At 36.1% G+C, this 22,707-nt stretch overlaps 1 protein-coding gene across 2 annotated transcripts in view; it reads right to left on the reverse strand.

Moving 5' to 3' along the window:
- The window catches only part of EEA1 (early endosome antigen 1), a 156,567-nt gene that overhangs the window by 9,828 nt on the left and 124,032 nt on the right, over positions 1-22,707 (reverse strand). Inside the window, exons 19-22 of one of the 2 annotated variants that reach the window (XM_054442991.2) lie at positions 20,114-20,444; positions 19,308-19,409; positions 16,620-16,814; positions 5,578-5,760 (exon numbers count right to left, since the gene is read on the reverse strand). In XM_054442991.2, the coding sequence (XP_054298966.1) occupies positions 5,578-5,760; positions 16,620-16,814; positions 19,308-19,409; positions 20,114-20,444 (811 nt within the window). The remainder of the gene's footprint in view (positions 1-5,577; positions 5,761-16,619; positions 16,815-19,307; positions 19,410-20,113; positions 20,445-22,707) is intronic. The other variant, XM_063646566.1, reaches the window with a different exon arrangement.

Below are 22,707 nucleotides of genomic sequence, written 5' to 3' on the forward strand. Positions count from 1 at the left end.
AATGGACGCAATCCCAAAGCCTCTAAAAATAATATATTTACTAATAAATATTTAAAGTATTTGCTGAATGTTGATCACATCTTCAATATTGGCTAGTTGATATGGAAGAATACCAAATAAGTAGGGACCATATCAGATACACTCAGAGAACATATATATGGTTAAAGTCATAAGGCAGTGTGAAAGAAAACAATTTTAAAAGAGATATAATTAAATGCTTCATTATGCATACATATACATTTGGTGGGTTCTATGATGTCCCTTGACATGCTAAAAATATTAATAAATAGTATGGTGTTATGATATAGTGGTTTTTGTCCAGGGTTCCTGAATCACAACTCCCACATCCTTTGTTACAGTTTTTTGTTACAATGTTGGGTACGTTAAGCCTCAGGAAACAGAATCTCGTCTCCTGCCCTCCTTCCACTGGTCCCTAGGCAGGCCTCTAATCTTCTTCCCCACCCCATTTTCTGATTGTGAGTCTTAAGACTCTTCCCTGAAAGGGTCCTGCCTCATACCCTGGGTGAAGGAAGGCTTCCATAAAAATCCAAGAGGACTGGGTTTGGGGAACTTCTAGATAGCTGAACATACGGAGGTTCCTGGAGGGTGGCATGCCCGGGGAGGGCACGGAAGCTCCATGCCCCTTCCCCCATATCACCCGACACATCTCTTCATCTGTATTCTCTGTAATATCCTTTATAATAAATCAGTAAATGTAAGTAAGTTTTCCCTGAGTTCTGTGAGCTGTTTCAGCAAACTAATTGAACCCAAAGAGGGTGTCATGAAAACCCCAACTTGAAACTAGCTAGTTGGTCAGAAGTTCTGGAAGCCTGGATTAATGATTGGTGTTTGGAGTTGTAGGGAGCAGTCTTGGGGATTGAGCCCCCAATCTGTGGGATTTGACACTATCTCTAGGGAGATAGTGTCAGAATTGAATTGGAAGACACCCAGTTGGTATCTGCTTCTTGGTGTGTGTGGGAAAATCCCCATGTTTGGTCACAGAAGTCTTCTGTGTTGATGATTGTTGTGGTGTGAGAGTAGGGGGAAAACACAATTTGAGAGAGTTTTTCCTGAAACAAATAGGAAGGATTATTTTGTCATGGAATAAAAATAACTACTTCACAACTGACAACCTGATCAAGTGAACAAAAAGAGAAAATTCAGCCAAACATAGAAAGAGGCTCTATCCTGAGAAGGCACACTGTCCTCTTCTCATCTATATCGTAGAAGTAGTGATTGTCATTTAACATAGTCCATAGTTGTTGACTGTTTTAAAGCCCAAGTATTTTGAGAAGAAGAACTTGGGGAAAGGGGAAGCTTTTTCACTCGTGACACTTCATTTGGGGATAAATATGGTAACAGGTAGATAATGGGTATGGTAGGAACCTTGCCACTCTCAGCTGCTACTGCGAAGAATCAGCAGGGTAAGAGATCCAACTGATCTCTTCCATCAGATCTGGAAAAAGCTGATCTTTCTTATTCTGGAGATACAGTTCTTTTAAAAAGGAGGCAGAAAACGTAATTTAAGAAAGTATCCCTGCTGAGTAGGCTTGTATACAGCAAGTACTCAGTAAAAAAAAAAAAAAAAGAAAGATGAAATAAATAAATAAAGATCTTATTTATGAGGATTCTTAAGCTTCCTGAAAAATAAAGTTTACTTCTTACCAGTAACCCAGTTACGTCTTTCTGATATAAATTAAATCTTAATTTTCAATGACTGCCAGTAGAACACTAAACCCCTTGAGGCTTTTTTCAGGGAAGAATTAACATCAGCTAGTTCTTCACTAATCTGGCAGCTAACCATTAATTAAGAACACTGCTAAGACAGAACAGGAGGGTACAAGCTGGTCTTTGACTTAAGGGAGTTGAGTACATCACCCAAAAAGCAGAACAGGCAGTTGAGTACATCGCCCAAAAGCTACACAGGGCAGGAGAGTATACGCTATGTGCCAAATGCACAGAAAATTAGTGAGTGTGAGACACTGTGGAGTGGGGTTTACAGAAGGCTCTATTCCACATGTGGGAACTGTTCTACGTGTCACAAAGGGTAAGAGTGATTTCACATAAAAAAGGAGAAAAGTTGACAAAGTCCCATTCAAACAGTCTACAGCAACTATAATTAGTTAATAGAGATCCTGATCTAATGTTTAAAAATACCAAAACTTGCTAGAGCCTGGAAAGCAACCCTAACCTCTAACCACAAGATTTCCAAAAAGCCCATGGTTTAAATAACAGCCTATAAAATTTTAAACTCACAAAACCCAGTGACTGATTTTTTAAAGTCAAGCTCAAAATTTGGACTGCTCCATGAAATCTTTTCTGAAGATGCCAAGACATGTTTTCCCCTGCCTCTGAACTTTCATCTACATTATTCAATGACATAGATGAACATTTATACTGCCATGCATTTTAAATGTTCTTTTCATCTTTCTTATTGCAGATTATAATAATATTGCATATTATTTCATCTGCTCAGCATCTCTTCCCTCGGAGAACCCCCCTCTCCCATTCCATGGTTTTGTTGGGACTATCTTTAACACATCTACTCCCCTTGAAATAGGCAAATCCCTAAATGGATCAAATACCAACCTTGACCCTGATTATGCCAATCACATTATAGTACCCCAGTAAACAAATGATTTCTGCAGTGTTCCATGGTAGCTATTGTTTTTGTCTATTCAGCAAGTTTTCCCATTCTTTCTTTAAAAAAAAAAAAAAAAAAAAAAAAACACCTTCCTATTTTTAGTTGTTTTTTCTTGATTTCTGATGAAATGATATAGAGAGAGTACCAGGCTAAGAAGATTTATATTTAATTCTAAATCTATTATCCTAGAATTTTCACTTCACTCAGGGTGTAAATTACAGTTAAATACTACCTCTACCTTTCCTGGACAACAAAGAGTAGTTTACAGCATAGCCAATCTGAAATATCCAGTCAACAAACTTAAGTACTTCATAAATAATCCAGCAGATGGGGCTAAAGGCATAGATCAGGCCAGGCTACCTTCCATTCTACTGGTGTCTAGGTATATACACTGTTAGCCCATGCTGTACACTGTCAACCCATGGTAGATGGCCTTGAAGTAGTCAGGTGTCATGTTACAAGGCTCTGAATCTCTCCTCTTCTCTCTCTTATACACAAGACCATCCAATATCACTGAAGCAAAAGAAAAATAATAACTGATAGCCATCTCTTATCCTAGTCTATAAATATCATCTGAACTTCCCTAGGAATTGACTATTTTTTTTTTAATTAGCTTCCTAAGTAGTTCACACACTTCTCATTTTAAAAGCATTTTAGATAAAATTTACCAATCTTTTATTTTGTATAAAAAATTACAGTGAAATGATGAAAGAATGGCAGACTTTGAATCAGAACTAAGATTTAACCATGGTTCTGTTATTGTACAGCAGTAGGCCTGTCTTCTCTGCAAAAGGAAGCACTGGGCCTGCTCTCTTTGGCAAAAGCAAGCTTTGGAATAGAGGATCTATCCAAGGTCCCTTAACAGTTGTAAAACTCTATAGCAGCCTTGTCCCTCAGCTTTCTCTTTTTGCCCATATTTACATTTGAGTTATTCTTTCATGTATGAAATTATTAGTACACAACATAGCTTTCAAGAATAATAAAAATCGCTGGCTTAATGAAAGAATATCAATCAAATCAATTAACATTGATTAATTTAATGTTGGTTCCTGTTACTAGCTTATGCTTTGGGTAAATGACATCCATATGGAAAGAGTGTGATTTCTATAAGACTTTTCCAATCAATCATTAAGTTTCATCTCTTCTATCATTTAAATATCCTTCAAATTCATCCACTTTTCTCTATCCTTGCTATTACCAGCCCACACCACCATCATCTTGCACTTAGACTACTGCAAAGTCTTCTTTCTGGTCTTCACATTCAGCCCTGTTTCTCATTCCTCAATCTGCAGTGAGTCATTTGCCTAAAATACAAATGTAAGTAACTCCCTTTAGTGGTTCCTCACTGTTCTTAGCCTAAGCCCAAACTCCTCCACAAAGCTTCCTTGACTTTCAATACTTTCAATAGTGTTGTAAGGACAAATAATAATAATTTAACACTACCTAAATCTTGTGTGGTATTTTTTTCTTAATAACAACTATTACTAATTTTTACCTCCAGATAGATAGATACATAGATACATAGATAGATACACAGATATTCTACTGGCACTATGAAAATTCTTTTACCCAATTTCCTATCTCTTTGTCAAATCCTTGCAGCCAGGTATGGGTTCAGTCCTTTTGTTTCTTCTCTCTCTCCCATTAATCTCCTCTATTTCATCCTCTTTAATGTTCATCCCAGTTCTAATCAACTCATACCTCGACTATTAGAATTTATGGAGAAAGAAAGTTAGTAACCTCTTAACTCATCTCTCCACCACTAGTCTATCCCAGGTCCAATCCAAGCTGTCTGCAAACCACTACCAGGTTGTTTTCTAAAGTACTATTTTCTTCATTTTACTCCTCTATTTAGACTTTTCACTTTTCCCCCTCAAATATAAAATCCAATCATCTTTGCTAGGCATCTAAGATACTTCACAATTTAGATCCAACCCTTTAAACCTTAATTCCAAACATAAACTAGTACGCCAGCAAGGCAATTATGTTAACTGTCTGCTTGCTTTATTCATTCTCACTATGGCACCTTTTCTCAAATATGCCCCTGAATAAAATGACCTTTCTCCAGAGTCTCTGTGTATTCAAATTCAGGACCTAATCAAGTCCCACCTCCTTCATAATTCCCTATAACAGCCTACGGATAAAATATATGCTCCCTATCTAAATAAAACATTTTAATATTCTTTCATTCTCAGAATTTTGCAATATGCACTTTAAATTAAATAAACAAAATCCCAAACATAGGAAAGAAACAGATAAAGCATTTCCCCTCAACAAAAAGAGAGAGAGAAAAAAAACTGGCTGAATCTTCTGTGAGAGAACAAATATTCCATTTTCCTTAGAAAACTGGTACCTTCCTGTGACCTAAAAATTTTTTACCCTTTTCCCATTATCCTTCAATTTAATAAACTTGATACTTTATCTAATCAAATAGTATTACCAAAGACAAAATTTCTATACGTTGTTATATAATTAAGGGTAAGTTTATTTTGAGCTATTATCTCCTAATTTTAATCATTAGGCAATCCAGTAATATTGGGAACTTGACAAATATTATAACTAATGTCAGAATTGCCTGACAAGCAATGGTAAAACTGCTTGCATTTTTTCACAAGTGGTTTACATTTAAAACTTAACAGCAGCCTATCTTTAAAGTTATTCACACATAAAGACAGCATAATACTTACATAAGTTAACAGTGTCACAATTAAGATACATCCAAATTATCTTACTATTATAAATATGTCATTTTAAAATGCCCACATTTTAAACAATTTTTTAAAGCATGCTAATACAAAATAACAATTTAATAGAAAACAGCACACTATTCCACAAACACTAACATTTCCTTGCCCATTTGGATTCAAATAGATCATTTAATAAATGTCTATAAAACCTACTGAGATTTTATGGTACAGTATAGTTTACTATACCTTAAGATCTTGCCTGGTGGCTAGAAGTTCAGATTCCCTCCCATAGAAATCAGATTGAAGCTGTTTGAAAGTTTCCTGACTTTTTTCATAGTTGTTTTGTAATACTGATATTTTCTCTTTCTCTGCTGCAAGTTCCTGGGCTGCCTGTGTTAACTGCTGCTGTAGTTTATTCTCAAGCTCTGTCTGAAACATACAATAGTTATTTAAAACACTATGCATTCCAAAAACCAACTACAAATATAAAGTAAAATCCAGACACCTAGAAGAAAATTCCGAACAATAAGATGAACTGTATTTATGCCCCAAATTTCTACCTCAATAGGGTAAATTACTTATAAAGTCAAAGAATTACAAAATCTAACAAGTCTCAATTTAAAGACCATAAAATACAAAAGTAATTAATTTTTTTTTTTCTTAAAAAGGCACTGGGAAGTACTATCAGGTCTCGGGAGAAAGAGTAACAACTACATTCTGAGGGAGCATGCAGTGCTAGATGCCTCAGCTGACGTAATTTAAGGTGGAACTAAGGGAAACTTGTACATGAAAGAAAGAAAGAAGCCATTTACTTTGTTGAAGTGTTAATATATAGTTTCTACTCTTGGAAATTCAAGAATAACTCAGGAAATTTCTACAGGTCATATTAATTAATATCAAGGCAGAAAAAGAAAATCTCACAAAGTTTTAAAGCTCCTCTATAAACTTGTCTTTAGTCTTCAAGAAGATTCAGGAGATATGCACAAATTATGACATAGTTAAAACATATACATATGCATAGTATGAAAAATAGGTATTTGACTTTCAAAATACACTACTTCAATAAAATTGCTGTTGAAGTCATTAGTGACTGCCATGTTCCAAAATCCTATATTCTTATCCTTGTCAACATCTTACTTGACCTCTCAGTTGTACCTGATATAGTTGATTATGTCTCCTTCTAGAAACACTTTCTTCAACTGGTTTCCAAGGTACTTTATATTTTAGGTTCTCTTCCTACCTTACTGGTCATAGCTTCTCAAAATCTTTTACTAGCTCCTTTTCCTCTGCTACTTCTGTGAATGTTGAGACACCCCAAAGTTCTATTGCTGGCCCTCTTTTAATTCATACACTGTCTCCTTAGAAGATCTCAGCTAGGCCGGGCATGGTGGCTCACACCTGTAATCCCAACACTTCGGAAGGCCGAGGTGGGTGATCACCTGAGGTCAGGAGTTCGAGACCAGCCTGACCAACGTGGTGAAACCCGGCCTCTACTAAAAATACAAAAATTAGCCGGGCATGGTGGTGGACACTTGTAATCCCAGCTACTCAGGAGGCTGAGGCAGGAGAATCACCTGAACCCAGGAGGTGGATGTTGCAGTGAGCTGAGATCGCACCACTGCACTCCATCCTGGGCAACAGAGAGACGCCATCTCAAAAAAAAAAAAAAAAAAAGGAAAGAAAAAGAAAAGAAAAGAAAAAAAAACCGGATCTTGACTAGTCCCAGGCTTTAAAGATATTCTTTACAACTGACTCCCAAACTTATTTCTCTAACTGCTCTAACTGCAACCTCTCCATCTGAACTCTGGGTTCTTATATCCATGTATCTTCCTGATGTCTCCACTTGAATGACTGCCATGTCTATATCAAGCAGAAATCTGGATTGCTGAGAGTAGCCACGAGCATCAAAAAGCTGCTACTTCTGAGCCTGGCTCGGAGAGGGGGGGTCCGCCATTGCTGAGGCTTGAGTAGGTAAACCAAGTGGCCAGGAAGCTCGAACTGGGTGGAGCCCACCACAGCTCAACAAGCCCTACTGCCTCTAGACTCCACCTTTGGGGGCAGGGCATAGCTAAGCAAAAGGCAGCAGACAACTTCTGCAGACTTAAATGTCCCTGTCTGACAGCTCTGAAGAGAGCAGTAGTTCTCCCAGCATGGCATTTGAGCTCTGAGAACGGACAGACTGCATCCTCAAGGGGGTCCCTGACCCCCGAGTAGCCTAACTGGGAGACACCTCCCACTAGGGGCCAACAGACACCTCATATAAGCAGCTGCCCCTCTGGGACGAAGCTTCCAGAGGAAGGATCAAGCAGCAATATTTGCTGTTCTGCAATATTCACTGTTCTGAAGCCTCCGCTGGTGATACCGAGGCAGACAGGGTCTGGAGTGGAACTCCAGCAAACTCCAACAGATCTGCAGCTGAAGGACCTGACTGTTAGAAGGAAAACTAACAAACAGAAAGGAATAACATCAACATCAACAAAAAGGTCATCTACACCAAAACTCCACCTGTAGGTCACCAACATCAAAGACCAAAGGTAGATAAAACCACAAAGATGGGGACAAACCAGAGCAGAAAAGCTGAAAATTCTAAAAATCAGAGCACCTCTTCTCCTCCAAAGGATCGCAGCTCCTCGCCAGCAACGGAACAAAGCTGGATGGAGAATAACTTTGACGAGTTGACAGACGTACGCTTCAGAAGGTTGGTAATAACAAACTTCTCCAAGCTAAAGGAGGATGTTTGAACCCATCGCAAGGAAGCTAAAAACGTTGAAAAAAGATTAGATGAATGGCTAACTAGAATAAACAGTGTGGAGATGGAGCTGAAAACCATGGCACAAGAACTTCATGACACATGCACAAGCTTCAACAGCTGATTCGATCCAGCAGAAGTAAGGGTATCAGTGATCGAAGATCAAATGAATGAAATAAAGCAAGAAGACAAGGTTAGAGTAAAAAGAAACGAACAAAGCCTCCAAGAAATATGGACTGTGTGAAAAGACCAAATCTACATTTGATTGGTGTACCTGAAGGTGATGGGGAGAATGAAACCAAGCTGGAAAACACTCTTCAGGATACTACCCAGGAGAACTTCCCAAACCTAGCAAGGCAGGCCAACATTCAAATTCAAGAAATACAGAGAACGCCACAAAGATACTCCTCAAGAAGAGCAACCCCAAGACACATAATTGTCAGATTCACCAAGGTTGAAATGAAGGAAAAAATGTTAAGGGCATCCAGAGAGAAAGGTCGGGTTACCCACAAAGGGAAGCCCATCAGACTAACAGCAGATCTCTCAACAGAAACCCTACAAGCCAGAAGAGAGTGGGGGCCAATATTCAACATTCTTAAAGAAAAGAATTTTCAACCCAGAATTTTATATACAGTCAAACTAAGCTTCATAAGTGAAAGAGAAATAAAATCCTTTACAGACAAGCAAATGCTGAGAGACTTTGTCACCACCAGGCCTGCCTTACAGGAGCTCCTGAAGGAAGCATTAAACATGGAAAGGAACAACTGGTACCAGCCACTGCAAAAACAGGCCAAGGTGTAAAGACCATTGATGCTATGAAGAAACTGCATCAATTAACGGGCAAAATAACCAGGGAACATCATAATGACAGGATCAAATTCACATATAACAATATTAACCTTAAATATAAATGGGCTAAATGCCCCAATTAAAAGACAGACTGGCAAATTGGATAGAGTCAAGACCCATCAGTGTGTTGTATTCAAGAGACCCATCTCACATGCAAAGACACACATAGGCTCAAAATAAAGGGATGGAGGAAGACCCACCAAGCAAATGGAAAGCAAAAACACCAGGGGTTGCAATCCTAGTCTCTGATAAAACACACTTTAAACCAACAAAGATGAAAAGAGACAAAGAGGCCATTACATAATGGTAAACGGATCAGTTCAACAAGAAGAGCTAACTATCCTAAATATATATGCACCCAATACAGGAGCAACCAGAATCATAAAGCAAGTCCTTAGAGACCTACAAAGAGACCTAGACTCCCACACAATAATAATGGGAGACTTTAACACCCCGCTGTCAATATTAGATAGATCAACGAGACAGAAGGTTAACAAGGATATCCAGGACCTGAACTCAGCTCTGCAACAAGCAGACCTAATAGACATCTACAGAACTCTCCACCCCAAATCAACAGAATATACATTCTTCTCAGCACCACATCACACTTACTCTAAAATTGACCACATAATTGGAAGTAAAGCACTCCTCAGCAAATGTAAAAGAACAGAAATCACAACAAACGGTCTCTCAGATCACAGTGCAATCAAATTAGAACTCAGGATTAAGAAACTCACTGGAAACTGCACAACTACATGAAAACTGAACAACTTGCTACTGAATGACTACTGGGTAAATAACAAAATTAAGGCAGAAATAAAGATGTTCTTCGAAACCAATGAGAACAAAGACACAACATACCAGAATCTCTGGGACACATTTAAAGCAATGTGTAGAGGGAAATTTATAGCACTAAATGCCCACAAGAGAAAGCAAGAAAGAACTAAAATCGACACACCCTAACATCACAATTAAAAGAACTAAAGAAGCAAGGGCAAACAAATTCACGAGCGAGCACAAGGCAAGAAATAACTAAGATCAGAGCAGAAATGAAGGAGACAGAGACACAAAAAAACCTTTCAAAAAAATTCAATGAATGCAGGAGCTGGTTTTTTGAAAAGATCAACAAAATTGATAGACCGCTAGCAAGACTGATAAAGAAGAAAAGAGAGAAGAATCAAATAGATGCAATAAAAAAATGATAAAGGGGATATCACCACCGATCCCACAGAAATACAAACTACCATCAGAGAATACTATAAACACCTCTACGCAAATAAACTAGAAAATCTAGAAGAAATCGATAAATTCCTGGACACATACACCCTCCCAAGACTAAATCAGGAAGAAGTTGAATCTCTGAATAGATCAATAACAGGCTCTCAAATTGAGGCAATAATTAATAGCCTACCAACCAAAAAAAGTCCAGGACCAGACAGATTCACAGCCGAATTCTACCAGAGATAAAAAGAGGAGCTGGTACTATTCCTTTTGAAACTATTCCAATCAATAGAAAAAGAGGGAATCCTTCCTAACTAATTTTATGAGGCCAACATCATCCTGATACCAAAGCCCAGAAGAGACACAATAAAAAAAGAGAATTTGAGGTCAATATCCCTAATGAACATCGATGCGAAAATCCTCAAATAAAATACTGGCAAAACGAATCCAGCAGCACATCAAAAAGCTTCTCCACCACAATCAAGTCAGCTTCATCCCTGGGATGCAACGCTGGTTCAACATACGCAAATCAATAAATGTAATCCATCACATAAACAGAACCAATGACAAAAACCACATGATATCTCAATAGATGCAGAAAAGGCCTTTAACAAAATTCAACAGCCCTTCATGCTAAAAACTCTCAACAAACCAGGTATTGAGGGAACGTATCTCAAAATAATAAGAACTACTTATAATAAACCCACAGCCAATATCATACTGAATGGGCAAAAACTGGAAGCATTCCCTTTAGAAACCGGCACAAGACAAGGATGCCCTCTCTCACCACTCCTATTCAACATAGTGTTGGAAGTTCTGGCCAGGGCAATCAGGCAAGAGAAAGAAATAAAGGGTATTCAATTAGGAAAAGAGGAAGTCAACTTGTTCCTGTTTGCAGATGACATGACTGTATATTTAGAAAACCCCATCGTCTCAGCCCAAAATCTCCTTAAGCTGATAAGCAGCTTCAGCAAAGTCTCAGGATACAAAATCAATGTGCAAAAATCACAAGCATTCCTATACACTATTAACAGACAAACCGAGAGCCAAATCATGAGTGAACTCCCATTCACAATTGCTACAAAGAGAATAAAGTACCTAGGAATCCAACTTACAAGGGATGTGAAGGACCTCTTCAAGGAGAGCTACAAACTACTGCTCAATGAAATAAAAGAGGACACAAACAAATGGAAGAATATTCCATGCTCATGGATAGGAAGAATCAATATCATGAAAATGACCTTACTGCCCAAAGTAATTTATAGATTCAATGCCATCACCATCAAGCTACCAATGACTTTCTTCATAGAATCGGAAAAAACTACTTTAAAGTTCATATGGAACCAAAAAAGAGCTCGCATTGCAAGGACTTCATGACTAAAACACCAAAAGCAATGACAACAAAAGACAAAATAGACAAATGGGATCCAATTAAACTAAAGAGCTTCAGCATGGCAAAAGAAACTACCATTAGAGTGAACAGGCAACCTACAGAATGGGAGAAAATTTTTGCAATCTCCCCATTTGACAAAAGGCTAATATCCAGAATCTACAAATAACTCAAACAAATTTACAAGAAAAAAACAAACAAACCCATCAAAAAGTGGACGAAGGATATGAACAGACACTTCTCAAAATAAGACATCTATGCAGCCAACAGACACAGGAATAAACACTCATCATCACTGGTCATCAGAGAAATGCAAATCAAAACCACAATCAGATACCATCTCACACCAGTTAGAATGGCAATCATTAAAAAGACAGGAAACAACAGATGCTGGAGAGGATGTGGAGAAATAGGAACACTTTGACACTGTTGGTGGGAGTGTAAATTAGTTCAACCATTGTGGAAGACAGTGTGGCGATTCCTCAAGGATCTAGAACTAGAAATACCATTTGACCCAGCAATCCCATTACTGGGTAAATATCCAAAGGATTAGAAATCATGCTACTATAAAGACACATGCACACATATGTTTATTGAGGCACTATTCACAATAGCAAAGACTTGGAACCAACCCAAATGTCCATCAATGATAGACTGGATAAAAAAAAATGTGGCACATATACACCATGGAATACTATGCAGCCATAAAAAAGGATGAGTTCATGTCCTTTTCAGGGACATGGATGAAGCTGGAAACCATCATTCTCAGCAAACTATCATAAGGACAGAAAACCACACACCGCATGTTCCCACTCATAGGTGGGAAGTGAACAATGAGATCACTTGGACACAGGGCAGAGAACATCACACACCAGGGCCTGTTGGGGGGTGGGGGGCTGGGGGAGGGATATCATTAGAAGAAATACCTAATGTAAATGATGAGTTGATGGGTGCAGCAAACCAACATGGCACATGTATGCCTATGTATCAAAACTGCATGTTGTGTACATGTAACCTAGAACTTAAATGAAAGAAAAAAAAAAGCTGCTACTTCCCCCAATAAATGGCATTTCCAACTACCCACATGCACAAACCCAAGTTATCCTTGATCCTCTTCCTATTACCTCTCACTTTCGAATCTATCAGAAAGTCCTGATGACTCAACTTCCAAAATATATTCACAAATCATCATAATCATTCACAAAATCCTTTATTTTCCCTTTAGTCAAACCCCACCATTCTCTGTTCTAAATTCTCCAATAGAATCCAATTGCCCTTAGAATAAAATATACCATTCTGTTTTCTCATCATCTAATTTGCATATAAATGATCTGGCCCCTGTCTAATTATCTGAGCTCATCTCATGTTACCTTCTCCCTCACAACCAAATTTAACCATATTGGTCATCTGTTTTTAGAAAATACCAACATCAACGCAAATCTCTTCAGCAAAGCTTCTTTGATCACCCAACCTTCAGTAGAATTATGTCCCATCACTATCTTTCATACCTCTCTGTTTAGTTTCTCTACCCACTAAAGTATAAGCTCCACAAGAACAGGTCCCATGTCTGTTTGTTCACAGCTATGTCGTCTTCAGCATCTAGAATTGTGCCATGGCATAAAATAAGTGCCTAGTAATATTTCTGAAACAAGTGAATGAATGACAAATAGACTGGAGGGCCTGGAACATTTATTAGGCTATATTAACAGCCTAGATAAGAGAAAAAGAAAGTCTGGACTAAGGCTGTAGCAGTGGAAAATGAGAAGGATGGATTCAAGAAAGCTAGGAGACAGAGTGATAGGAATTGGTGTTAACTGCCTATGGGGGAGCAGAGAACTGATCTCCCTATACAGTATCTGATAACATCCCATGCCATCTTCCTTTCATAGAGTTCTTCTTCCAATTCACATTGAAGAATTCCTGGATATCTTTTTCACATTGAAGGTCATAATGCACTTACACATTTTCTTTTCTAAACTACTACTTCTTTTCTTTAACATTTTTTCACAAATCTAGGTTTCTTATCTTTAATTATTGTTCTGACTCTTAACTAAGCTCTCTGTGAAGTCTCAATAATGGCCATAGTAGCTCTTTGGGCTCATGTTTGGGCTTTCAATATTTTTCCTCTGACAAACTCATTCATTCATTTTTTGTAAATGATTAAGAGCTTATTTGCTAGAAAAGACAAAATTCTCTGTCTTTGAGGAACTCAAATCCATTACTGAAGAAGTTAAATGAAAAAAAAAACAGATAAATGCAACAGTTTATAACTGCTCCATTATATAACACAGTTTTCTTTTGCTTTACATTTTGCTTTCTCATTAAATTATAAGCTGCTTGAAAGTAAGGGTCCATATCCTATTCATTTTATATTTCCACATTAGATTTTGAGCAAAGTTGGTGAGGGATTGTTGACTTAACAGCATGCTTTCTTGATTCTAGATCAGTAACTCCCAAATAGTCTTATGCTATATATAATGTTTAAATCATACCATTAGGTAACATAGCATTAACAATATAAATGCTATGTAAATAGTTGTTTTTACTGTATTTTAAATTTTGGTATTATTTTTAATGCTGTAGTATTACTTTTTATTTATATATATATGCAGAAAATGTGTAAGTGCATTATGACCTTCAATGTGAAAAACTATATATTTATAGATATCTACTTATATATATAACTCTATAGCTATAAAACTACATATCTAGATATATGTATAAAACTACATATCTAGATATATATAACTCTATAGCTATAAAACTACATATCTAGATATAATGTGTGTATACATATTTTTATGTTTTATATATATATTTAAGTGTGTACACACATACATCTATACTCATTTAAACATTATCCTTGTTTTCCCTACTTCACCATGGGCCAGTGACAATGATAACTTTGTCGTGGCCTGTTACTACATGGTCTACCATATACACTGACACTCTCAGGTCACAGTTTGCTATACTTCCATATAATAACCAACAACTATTTTACTTCCACATTGTATGAGTCACAGTACTAGAAACTTTAAATACATTATCTCAATCTTTACAACAACTCTATGACTCCATTAAATTGAGCTCAGAAAGATGAATCATTTCTCTATGACCAGTAAGTTAATGTGTGTCCAAATTTAACAAAATTAAACAAAATTTGAATTCAGATCTGCCTGGCTTGAACATCTCTAGATTACTTACAATACCTAATACAACGTAAATGCTATGTAAATAGTTGTTTTACTGTATTTTAAATTTTGGGTGTTTTGGTTTTGTTTTGTTTTGCTTTTTTGAGATGGAATCTCACTCTGTTGCCCAAGCTGGAGTGCAGTGGCGTGATCTTGGCTCACTGCAACCTCTGCCTCTGGGGTTCAAGCGAGTTTCCTGCCTCAGCCTTCGGAGTAGCTGGGACTACAGGTGCACACCACCATGCCCAGCTAATTTTTGTATTTTTAGTAGAGACAGGATTTCACCATGTTGGCCAGGCTGGTCTCGAATTCCTGACCTTAAGTGATCCGCCTACCTCAGCCTCCCAAAGTGCTGGGATTACAGGTGTGAGCCACTGCACCCAGCCAATTTTGTATTATTTTTTAATACTGTACTGTTACTTTTTATGGCTTTTCTTCTCCCAAATATTTTCAATTCCAACTGCAGTTACAGAATCTACAGATATGGAGGGTCAACTGTACAGGCAATATATATTAATCACAAATCCAAAAGAAATATTATTATAACTCATAATTTTTAAATAAGAAAACATGCTAAAAATACTTGTGTTTTTTATTTCACTAAGTTACAATGCTATAAAAATGAAGATTTTGTAAATATTTGGATACAAGGCTAGCATATTTTGAAGAAAATGACCTCAGGATATGAAAGCATACAACAAAGTATGCACTGTGATAATTACATATTGACTTTTGATTATATATGGTAAGAAAAACAAAAGAATAGACACATTTGTCTACTCTTGGTTGTGTTATTAAAGAACTACTATTTTGTAAAGCAGCATAATAATAGTTACAAAAACAGTGGTCAACATAAAACGTGTATCTTTGATTGTTTTAATTTATATACTTTGTACTTTAGCAGTATGACAGCCAACTCTTAATGGCATGATATATTTAGTTTATTCTACATAGGAGGGATTCTACTCTCTTCTCCATAGACCAATTAACATGGACATACTAACAGTAGAGAAGGAACTCATTGTGTTCAAATATTTCATATTAAGTATAATCCATTTTTACCAACTCTTGGTCTGGACAAGTATTAAAACACTTAAGAATAAAAAATATGCTCAATAATAAATTAGAATAGGTTTGGAAATGGAAACCATTACGGTGTAACTTAAAATATTAATAATTAAAACTATATGAAGCTTTACACTAGTGAATGTTTTTAAGATATCCCACTTTGTAATTTTTGTTCTTAGCCCTTAATAAGAATGATTTATTTTAAATTCCTTTAAATTTTTCTAATACACTATGAATGTTGCATAAATTATTTCCCTAAGTGTTACATTATTTTTTTTTTTTTTTTTTTTTTGAGACAGAGTACCTCTGTTGCCCAGGCTGAAGTGCAGTGGCATGATCTCAGCTCACTGCAACCTCTACCTCCTGCCTCAGCTTCCTGAGTAGCTGGGATTACAGGAATGCACCACCATGCCCAGCTAATCTTTGTATTTTTAGTAGAAACGGGGTTTACCATGTTGGCCAGGCTGGTCTTGAACTCCTGACCTCAGGTGATCTGCCTGCCTCGGAGTGCTGAGATTACAAGCGTGAGCCACTGTGCCCGGCCAGTTACATATTATTTTTAATAAGGTAGTTTCATGTCTATCAAATGATTAATACGATATTTAAATAACAATTATCTGACAACAGAGTTATAGTGAATGGAAATCCAGACTCAGGTATTTGATAATATAATCAAATGCTTTCATATATTAAACTTAGAAAAAATTTAGCTTATGTAAACTTTTCAATGTTGCAACTCATCCATCTGTATTAATTATCATACTATTTTCTTAATTGCCAAGTTTTTCTTCCGATAAAAAGTAAACAAATATATCACTACCTTCTGTAAAACAGCAATTTTAAGCTCTCCTTGGAGTGCTTCAATTTGTTTTTTCTTCTGTTCACTTGATTGCTTTAGCTCATTTATGTTCCCCTGAAGTTGTTGCTCTTCTTTTTCCTTTTGTTTTAAAGTATTCTGGGCCTGTATAAGTTGTTCCTGCATTGAATTGAGTTCCAATTTCAACTGATGAGAAGCCTGAAAGAAAAAAAAAATCTATTTAGCCTTCATTTGTTCATTCAAAAGACGATGTACTGAGTAACTAGAAAAAAAAATCTATTTAGCCTTCATTTGTTCATTCAAAAGACAATTTACTGAGTAACTACTACACTCCAGGCACTACTCTAGGAAGAAATTACTGAGGCTGTTGGCTACAGATAATTAGTAAAGATACCTGCCCTTATATTGCTTTCATAACCAACACTACTTACTATTGGGTGACATGCTGGATTAATCTTTATTATTTTTTTAACACTACCTTTCTTTTTAACTTATAATTGTATAGTTACAGCTTGTAAATGATCTACATTAGTATTCTCTTGTATCAAGGAAAATAGGTATGTCAACATCAATGTCTAAATTGTTGGATGTCAATTGTCTTTCAAGAATATTCTCGGCCAGGCACGGTGGCTCACACGTGTAATCCCAGCACTTTGGGAGGCTGAGGCAGGAGGATCACGAGGTCAGGAGATCGAGACCATCCTGGCTAACACAGTGAAACCCCGTCTCTACTAAAAATACAAAAAAATTAGCTGGGTGTGGTGGCAGGTGCCTGTAGTCCCAGCTACTCGGGAGGCTGAGGCAGGAGAATGGTGTGAACCCAGGAGGTAGAGCTTGCAGTGAGCCGAGATCGCGCCATTGCACTCCAGCCTGGGCAACAGAGCAAGAGATTCCATCTCAAAAAATAATAATTAAAAAAAAAAAATTCTCATATGCCACTAAGCCTGTTGGCCACAGTTGTCACAAAGAATAGCTCTATAGTAACTATGATAAAAACAAAATCACTTTTGACAAAATACGTTTAGTATTTGTCTGATGACATTAAATTACACTGCACAGGCCAGGTGCTCACGCCTATAATCCCAGCACTTTGGGAGGCCAACGCGGGCAGATTACTTGAGGTCAGGAGCTCAAGACCAGCCTGGGCAACATGGTGAAACCTGTCTCTACTAAAAATACAAAAATTAGCCAGGCGTGGTGGTAGGCACCTGTAATCCCAGCTACTTGGGAGGCTGCGGCTGGAGAATCGCTTGAACCTAGGAGGTGGAGGTTGCAGTGAGCCGAGATTGCGCCACTGCACTCCAGCCTGGCTGACAGAGCGAGGCTCTGTTTAAAATAATAATAATAATACACTGTAGAATAATTACCTCATTTAGAGATCTGGGGCATATTTTACTACTACCTTGTTTGTACAATCCACTAGAATATGTTTCTGTTCAAATTCAGACATCATACAGAAGTCACACTGAGGTTCCTCTGTCACCAAGGTAAACCACTATTATCTCCCACCCTCCAACCAAAGTCATGTTTTCATGTTTTATGCATATTTCACTAAGAACCTAGCATTACATTCAAGCATTTGACCATATCCAAAGTTACTTTTGAAAAAATGTTAGTGTTATATATAGATGTCTCAGCTTATCTCCACAATGAATAGCAAAATATTTTTATGCAAAACAGTAGTCAGAGGATGACAATAAGGATGATATATGATATAACCAATGATAAAATAATAACTAGCATGAGCATTTATTATAGTCAGTGTACCGAGCACTTTAAAGATATTAACCCATTTATTTCTCACAATAACTCTATCACATAGATTCGTATAGACTCTATCATATAGAAACTAGAGCACATAGATTAAGTATTCGGTCTAAAAGATGGCGAAATGGCATAGCCAGAATAAAAATTTGAACAATCTTGATTCAGAACTTGGGCATGAAGCAATTATAATTTTGCTACTTACATGGCTGGCATCTACAACAAAGTCTGCTTTCAATCAACAACTAGAATACAATCACATCAAATACTTGTCACTACTATGTCTTGCTCCTTTATCAAATCAGATTTTCTAGAAAGTTGCATGCCTGGACTCTAGCAGCTAGCAGGTATGGCTTCAGAGAGCAACAAGCATATATTATACCCATTTGTTTACTCATTTGCTTGTCTGTTTTTGCTGGAAACAATAGAAGCATTAACCACAGAAAAATATTTTGGTTGTTCTACAACCATTATCAAGTATACATTAGTATGTGTATAAATGTCCATGAAATAAAGAGCCATAAAGAGTCCATGAAATAAAGGTCATTTCTATAGAAAACCTTTTAAGATTTTTTTTTTTCAACCATAAAAATGGTCCTTAAGTCTGTAGTTAGCTGACTCAATTTTCTACCTTTATTAATTATATTTATTTATTTGGGCCTTTGATTATAAACTAGCTTAAGTCTTTTTAATAGTAGGCAAAATACAAATAACAATTTTAAACTATATACATGATTTGTTACATTTCAGAGAAATAAACCTATGACCTAAATATCAGTGTGAAAATGCTTATTTTTCTTAAAACTATAAAAAAAATTATCTGTGGAAATGCCCCCAAGAACAAACATGCTTTATATATTTATTTGAACATATAAAGACCTTACTATACTTTACAGATTTTGTTACATAAAAAAAAAAAAATCTTACCTCCTTCTCTTTTTCAAGTGACTTTTTCAGTTCCTTCTGTTCCTTAAGTGTGTTTTCCATCTGCACTTGAAGTCGATGCTTTAATTCTTTGCAAGTTTTCTCCTTAAAAAAAATGAAAACTACATTACATAAAAAATATTTGTAATAACCTTAAGAAGTTTAGTTTATAACCTTAGTAAGATACACATGAAGAAATAAACTAAAATTATGATGAGCTAAGATGAGACAGGATCATCCATTTCAATGATAAAACTAGGAAAATATTACAGAAGTAATGGAGGAGGGACAACAAAACACTAAGGGTTTTGATCATCAACCAAGTCACAATGACATATTTTAAACATTAAGATTATATCTTAGAACACTTTAGAAATCACATTTTATGTCACACAATTCATTATAATTAACTCGCCACACTACTTTTATAGCAATGGGCTTCAAGAAAATGGAAGCAAGAAAACTTAGAAAACAATAAATTAAGAAATGATCACAATAGGAAAAGTGTACAGATAGAAAATGTTTTCTCCAAACAGAAAAGAACATAATAACACACATGAGAAAGACTGATATTCAACTGAAAATATTCTTGGCCTTTAGAAAATGGCGTGCTCACAGGTGCATACACACCCACATTATTATCTTGGGCTTCTTCTTAGGTTAAGCAATCCCAATTAATTTCCTCATAAGAACTACTTAAAACTATTTAAATGTGGAAAGAAAAGCAAACTGTGAATTAAGCAGAAAAATCAGTACCTTTTAAATAAAATAATCACTTCTACCTAAGAAAGTAAATGTAAACTACTAACCAAGTCTAATATAGCGGCTTTTCCTTTCTGATTCTCCTTTTCAAATTCACTTTTGGAGTTTTTCAAAGAATCAGAAACTTTTGATAGTTTGTCCTTTACTGTAGAAAGCTCTGTCATTAAAGCTTCTTTCTCCATTTTCACTTTTTGTAGTTCTGTTACTGTTGTTTGAATTCTGTTATTCAATTCCTCGTGCTGAATCTTTGCTTCTTGACTTAAAGTTTCAAATTCTTGTTTCAGGATTTTTTTTTCTTCCTCTTGCTTGGTAAGCTTTTGCTTGATATTTTCAAGGGCTTCAGATTTTTTCTGTAGATCCAGTCTTGTACCGGATACTCTAAATATTTAAAAAACAATCTTTTTAAATAACACATAATTTACCACTTCTAATTTACCATTCAAAATTAATCACAAACAATTACTGAGTTCTGAAACTTTTTTGTATAGTTCACAAGTAAAAATAATCTAATTTCATAAAATCACACCACTGAAAAACACTTTAGAGCATCTCATTTGATCATTTAACAGATGTAGATTATTTTTCCCAAGTCAAATAAGTTAGCAGTGAAGACAAAACTATCTAAGCTTCCTGACTTAATCCATTTTTGTCCGCCACAACTAATCCCGAGGAAAAAAACTATGTATCACAGGCCCTCTAGTCTATAACAGTCAGAAACGTTTTTCCATAAAGAATCTATTCATTATGTTAGTTCTCCAACACAGAGAGAACTTTGTCTCTTTCCTTGAAAACATGAAACACATTATGTGTGATAGTTCTTAGGCTTCAAAATATTTATGGTTAACCCAGAAAAAAATCAAAGTAAGAAAATTTAAAACATATTTTATTTACAATATAGAGGGAAGACAAATGATTTACTTTAACCCTAGAACCTAGCAGATTATACAAAGGATTTGTTATCATTTGTTCCTTAATATAGGTCTCTTATACATGAATGAAAAAAGCAATAAGAATGAAGAAATAAAGTTATAGCTTTAGAAAGCTATAGACTTTTGTTTTCATAAAAGAAACTATGCAAATTATACAGCAAAACCCCCAATACACTATAAATAACAGCCATTTTAAAAGTCAAAACCAGATGCTAAGTAACAGTATTTCTAGAATGCACACTAGTTCCAATGTAATCAGAATAAATTTGTAACCAATAAAAATAATTCAACAATATGTTAAAGGGAGGTTGTTAAAAGATGTACTAATAAAGTATTTGAAATTGTGTATTAATACAATATCAAAACTGTATTTATACCTCGAAATCTAATTTTTTAGTTCTAGAAACACACTTTTACCTCCTAAAAAATAGCTGGAAAAGATGTTAAAGCTTAATAGGTTCACAAGATATTATTCCTCCTTGATTTTTAAAGGTCCAAATGGAAAAGTCATTATACTAATATTATTTTACATTTTAATATATTTAAAATCCCTGTTAAGCAACCCTAAAATTAAGACTTGATATATTTATTTACTATGCTGCGTAACTTTTTCAAAATTAGTTACAAAATCATAAGACTATGTGAATCAAAGAAAGCAAAACAGAAATAGAGGCTTACATACTCACTGTGACACTTATTTGTTTTTTTTTTAAGTAACTAAAGGAAGAAATAAACAAGTCCACAATCATAGTTAGAAACTATAATATCTCTTTTTAGAAACTGATAGAACAACCAGAGGAACAAATTGGCAAGAATATAGACAATAAGAACAGCACTGTAATTGTTATTTATAGCCACTCCACCCAATAACACAGAGTACATATATGTGCACATGGAAAATTAATTATGATAAGCCATATGCTGGGCCTTAAATAAGACTTATTGTCAAAAGTTTGAATTTTACCAAGAATGTTCTCTGACCACAATAGAATTAAATTAGAAATTAGGGCCAGGCGCGGTGGCTCACGCCTGTAATCCCAGCACTGTGGGAGGCCAAGGTGGGTGGATCACAAGGTCAGGAGATTGAGACCCAACCTGGCTAACACAGTGAAACCCATCTCTACTAAAAATACAAAAATCAGCCATGCATGATGGCAGGCGCCTGTAATCCCAGCTACTCGGGAGACTGAAGCAGGAGAATCACTTGAACCCGGGCGGCAGAGGTTGCAGTGAGCTGAGATCGTGCCACTGCACTCCAGCCTGGGTGACAGAGTGAGACTCCATCTCAAAAAAAAAAAAAAAAAAATCAGTAACAATAATATATCTAGGAAAGCCTCAATATTTGGAAAGTAAACATACTTAAAACCTACACATTAAAGAAGGAATTACAAAGGAAATCAGAAAATATATTAAACTGCAGAGGAATGAAAATACATTGTAAGATGGGAGGGAAACATTGGGTATATACATGTAAGTGGGACCTCAAAAAGGGGAGCCCTGTATCCTGTTATTTGGGCTGAGCCCTGGGCTTATGGGTGGGGTTTAGTCAAAGTCTCTATATGTTTATCTGATATAAGAGCAGAAGGGACCCCAGCCCTCCTTGCCTAGGTAGTACTCCAGAAATGTGAGAAGACCTCAGAGGAGAAATGTATGTACAAAGTACATAGGCAAGAAAGATCTTAGTCTTAAAGGTTTTCCTACCCCAATAGCAC

The sequence above is a fragment of the Pongo pygmaeus genome, chromosome 10 (assembly GCF_028885625.2).
Source record: "Pongo pygmaeus isolate AG05252 chromosome 10, NHGRI_mPonPyg2-v2.0_pri, whole genome shotgun sequence".
NCBI classification, from domain to species: domain Eukaryota; kingdom Metazoa; phylum Chordata; class Mammalia; order Primates; family Hominidae; genus Pongo; species Pongo pygmaeus.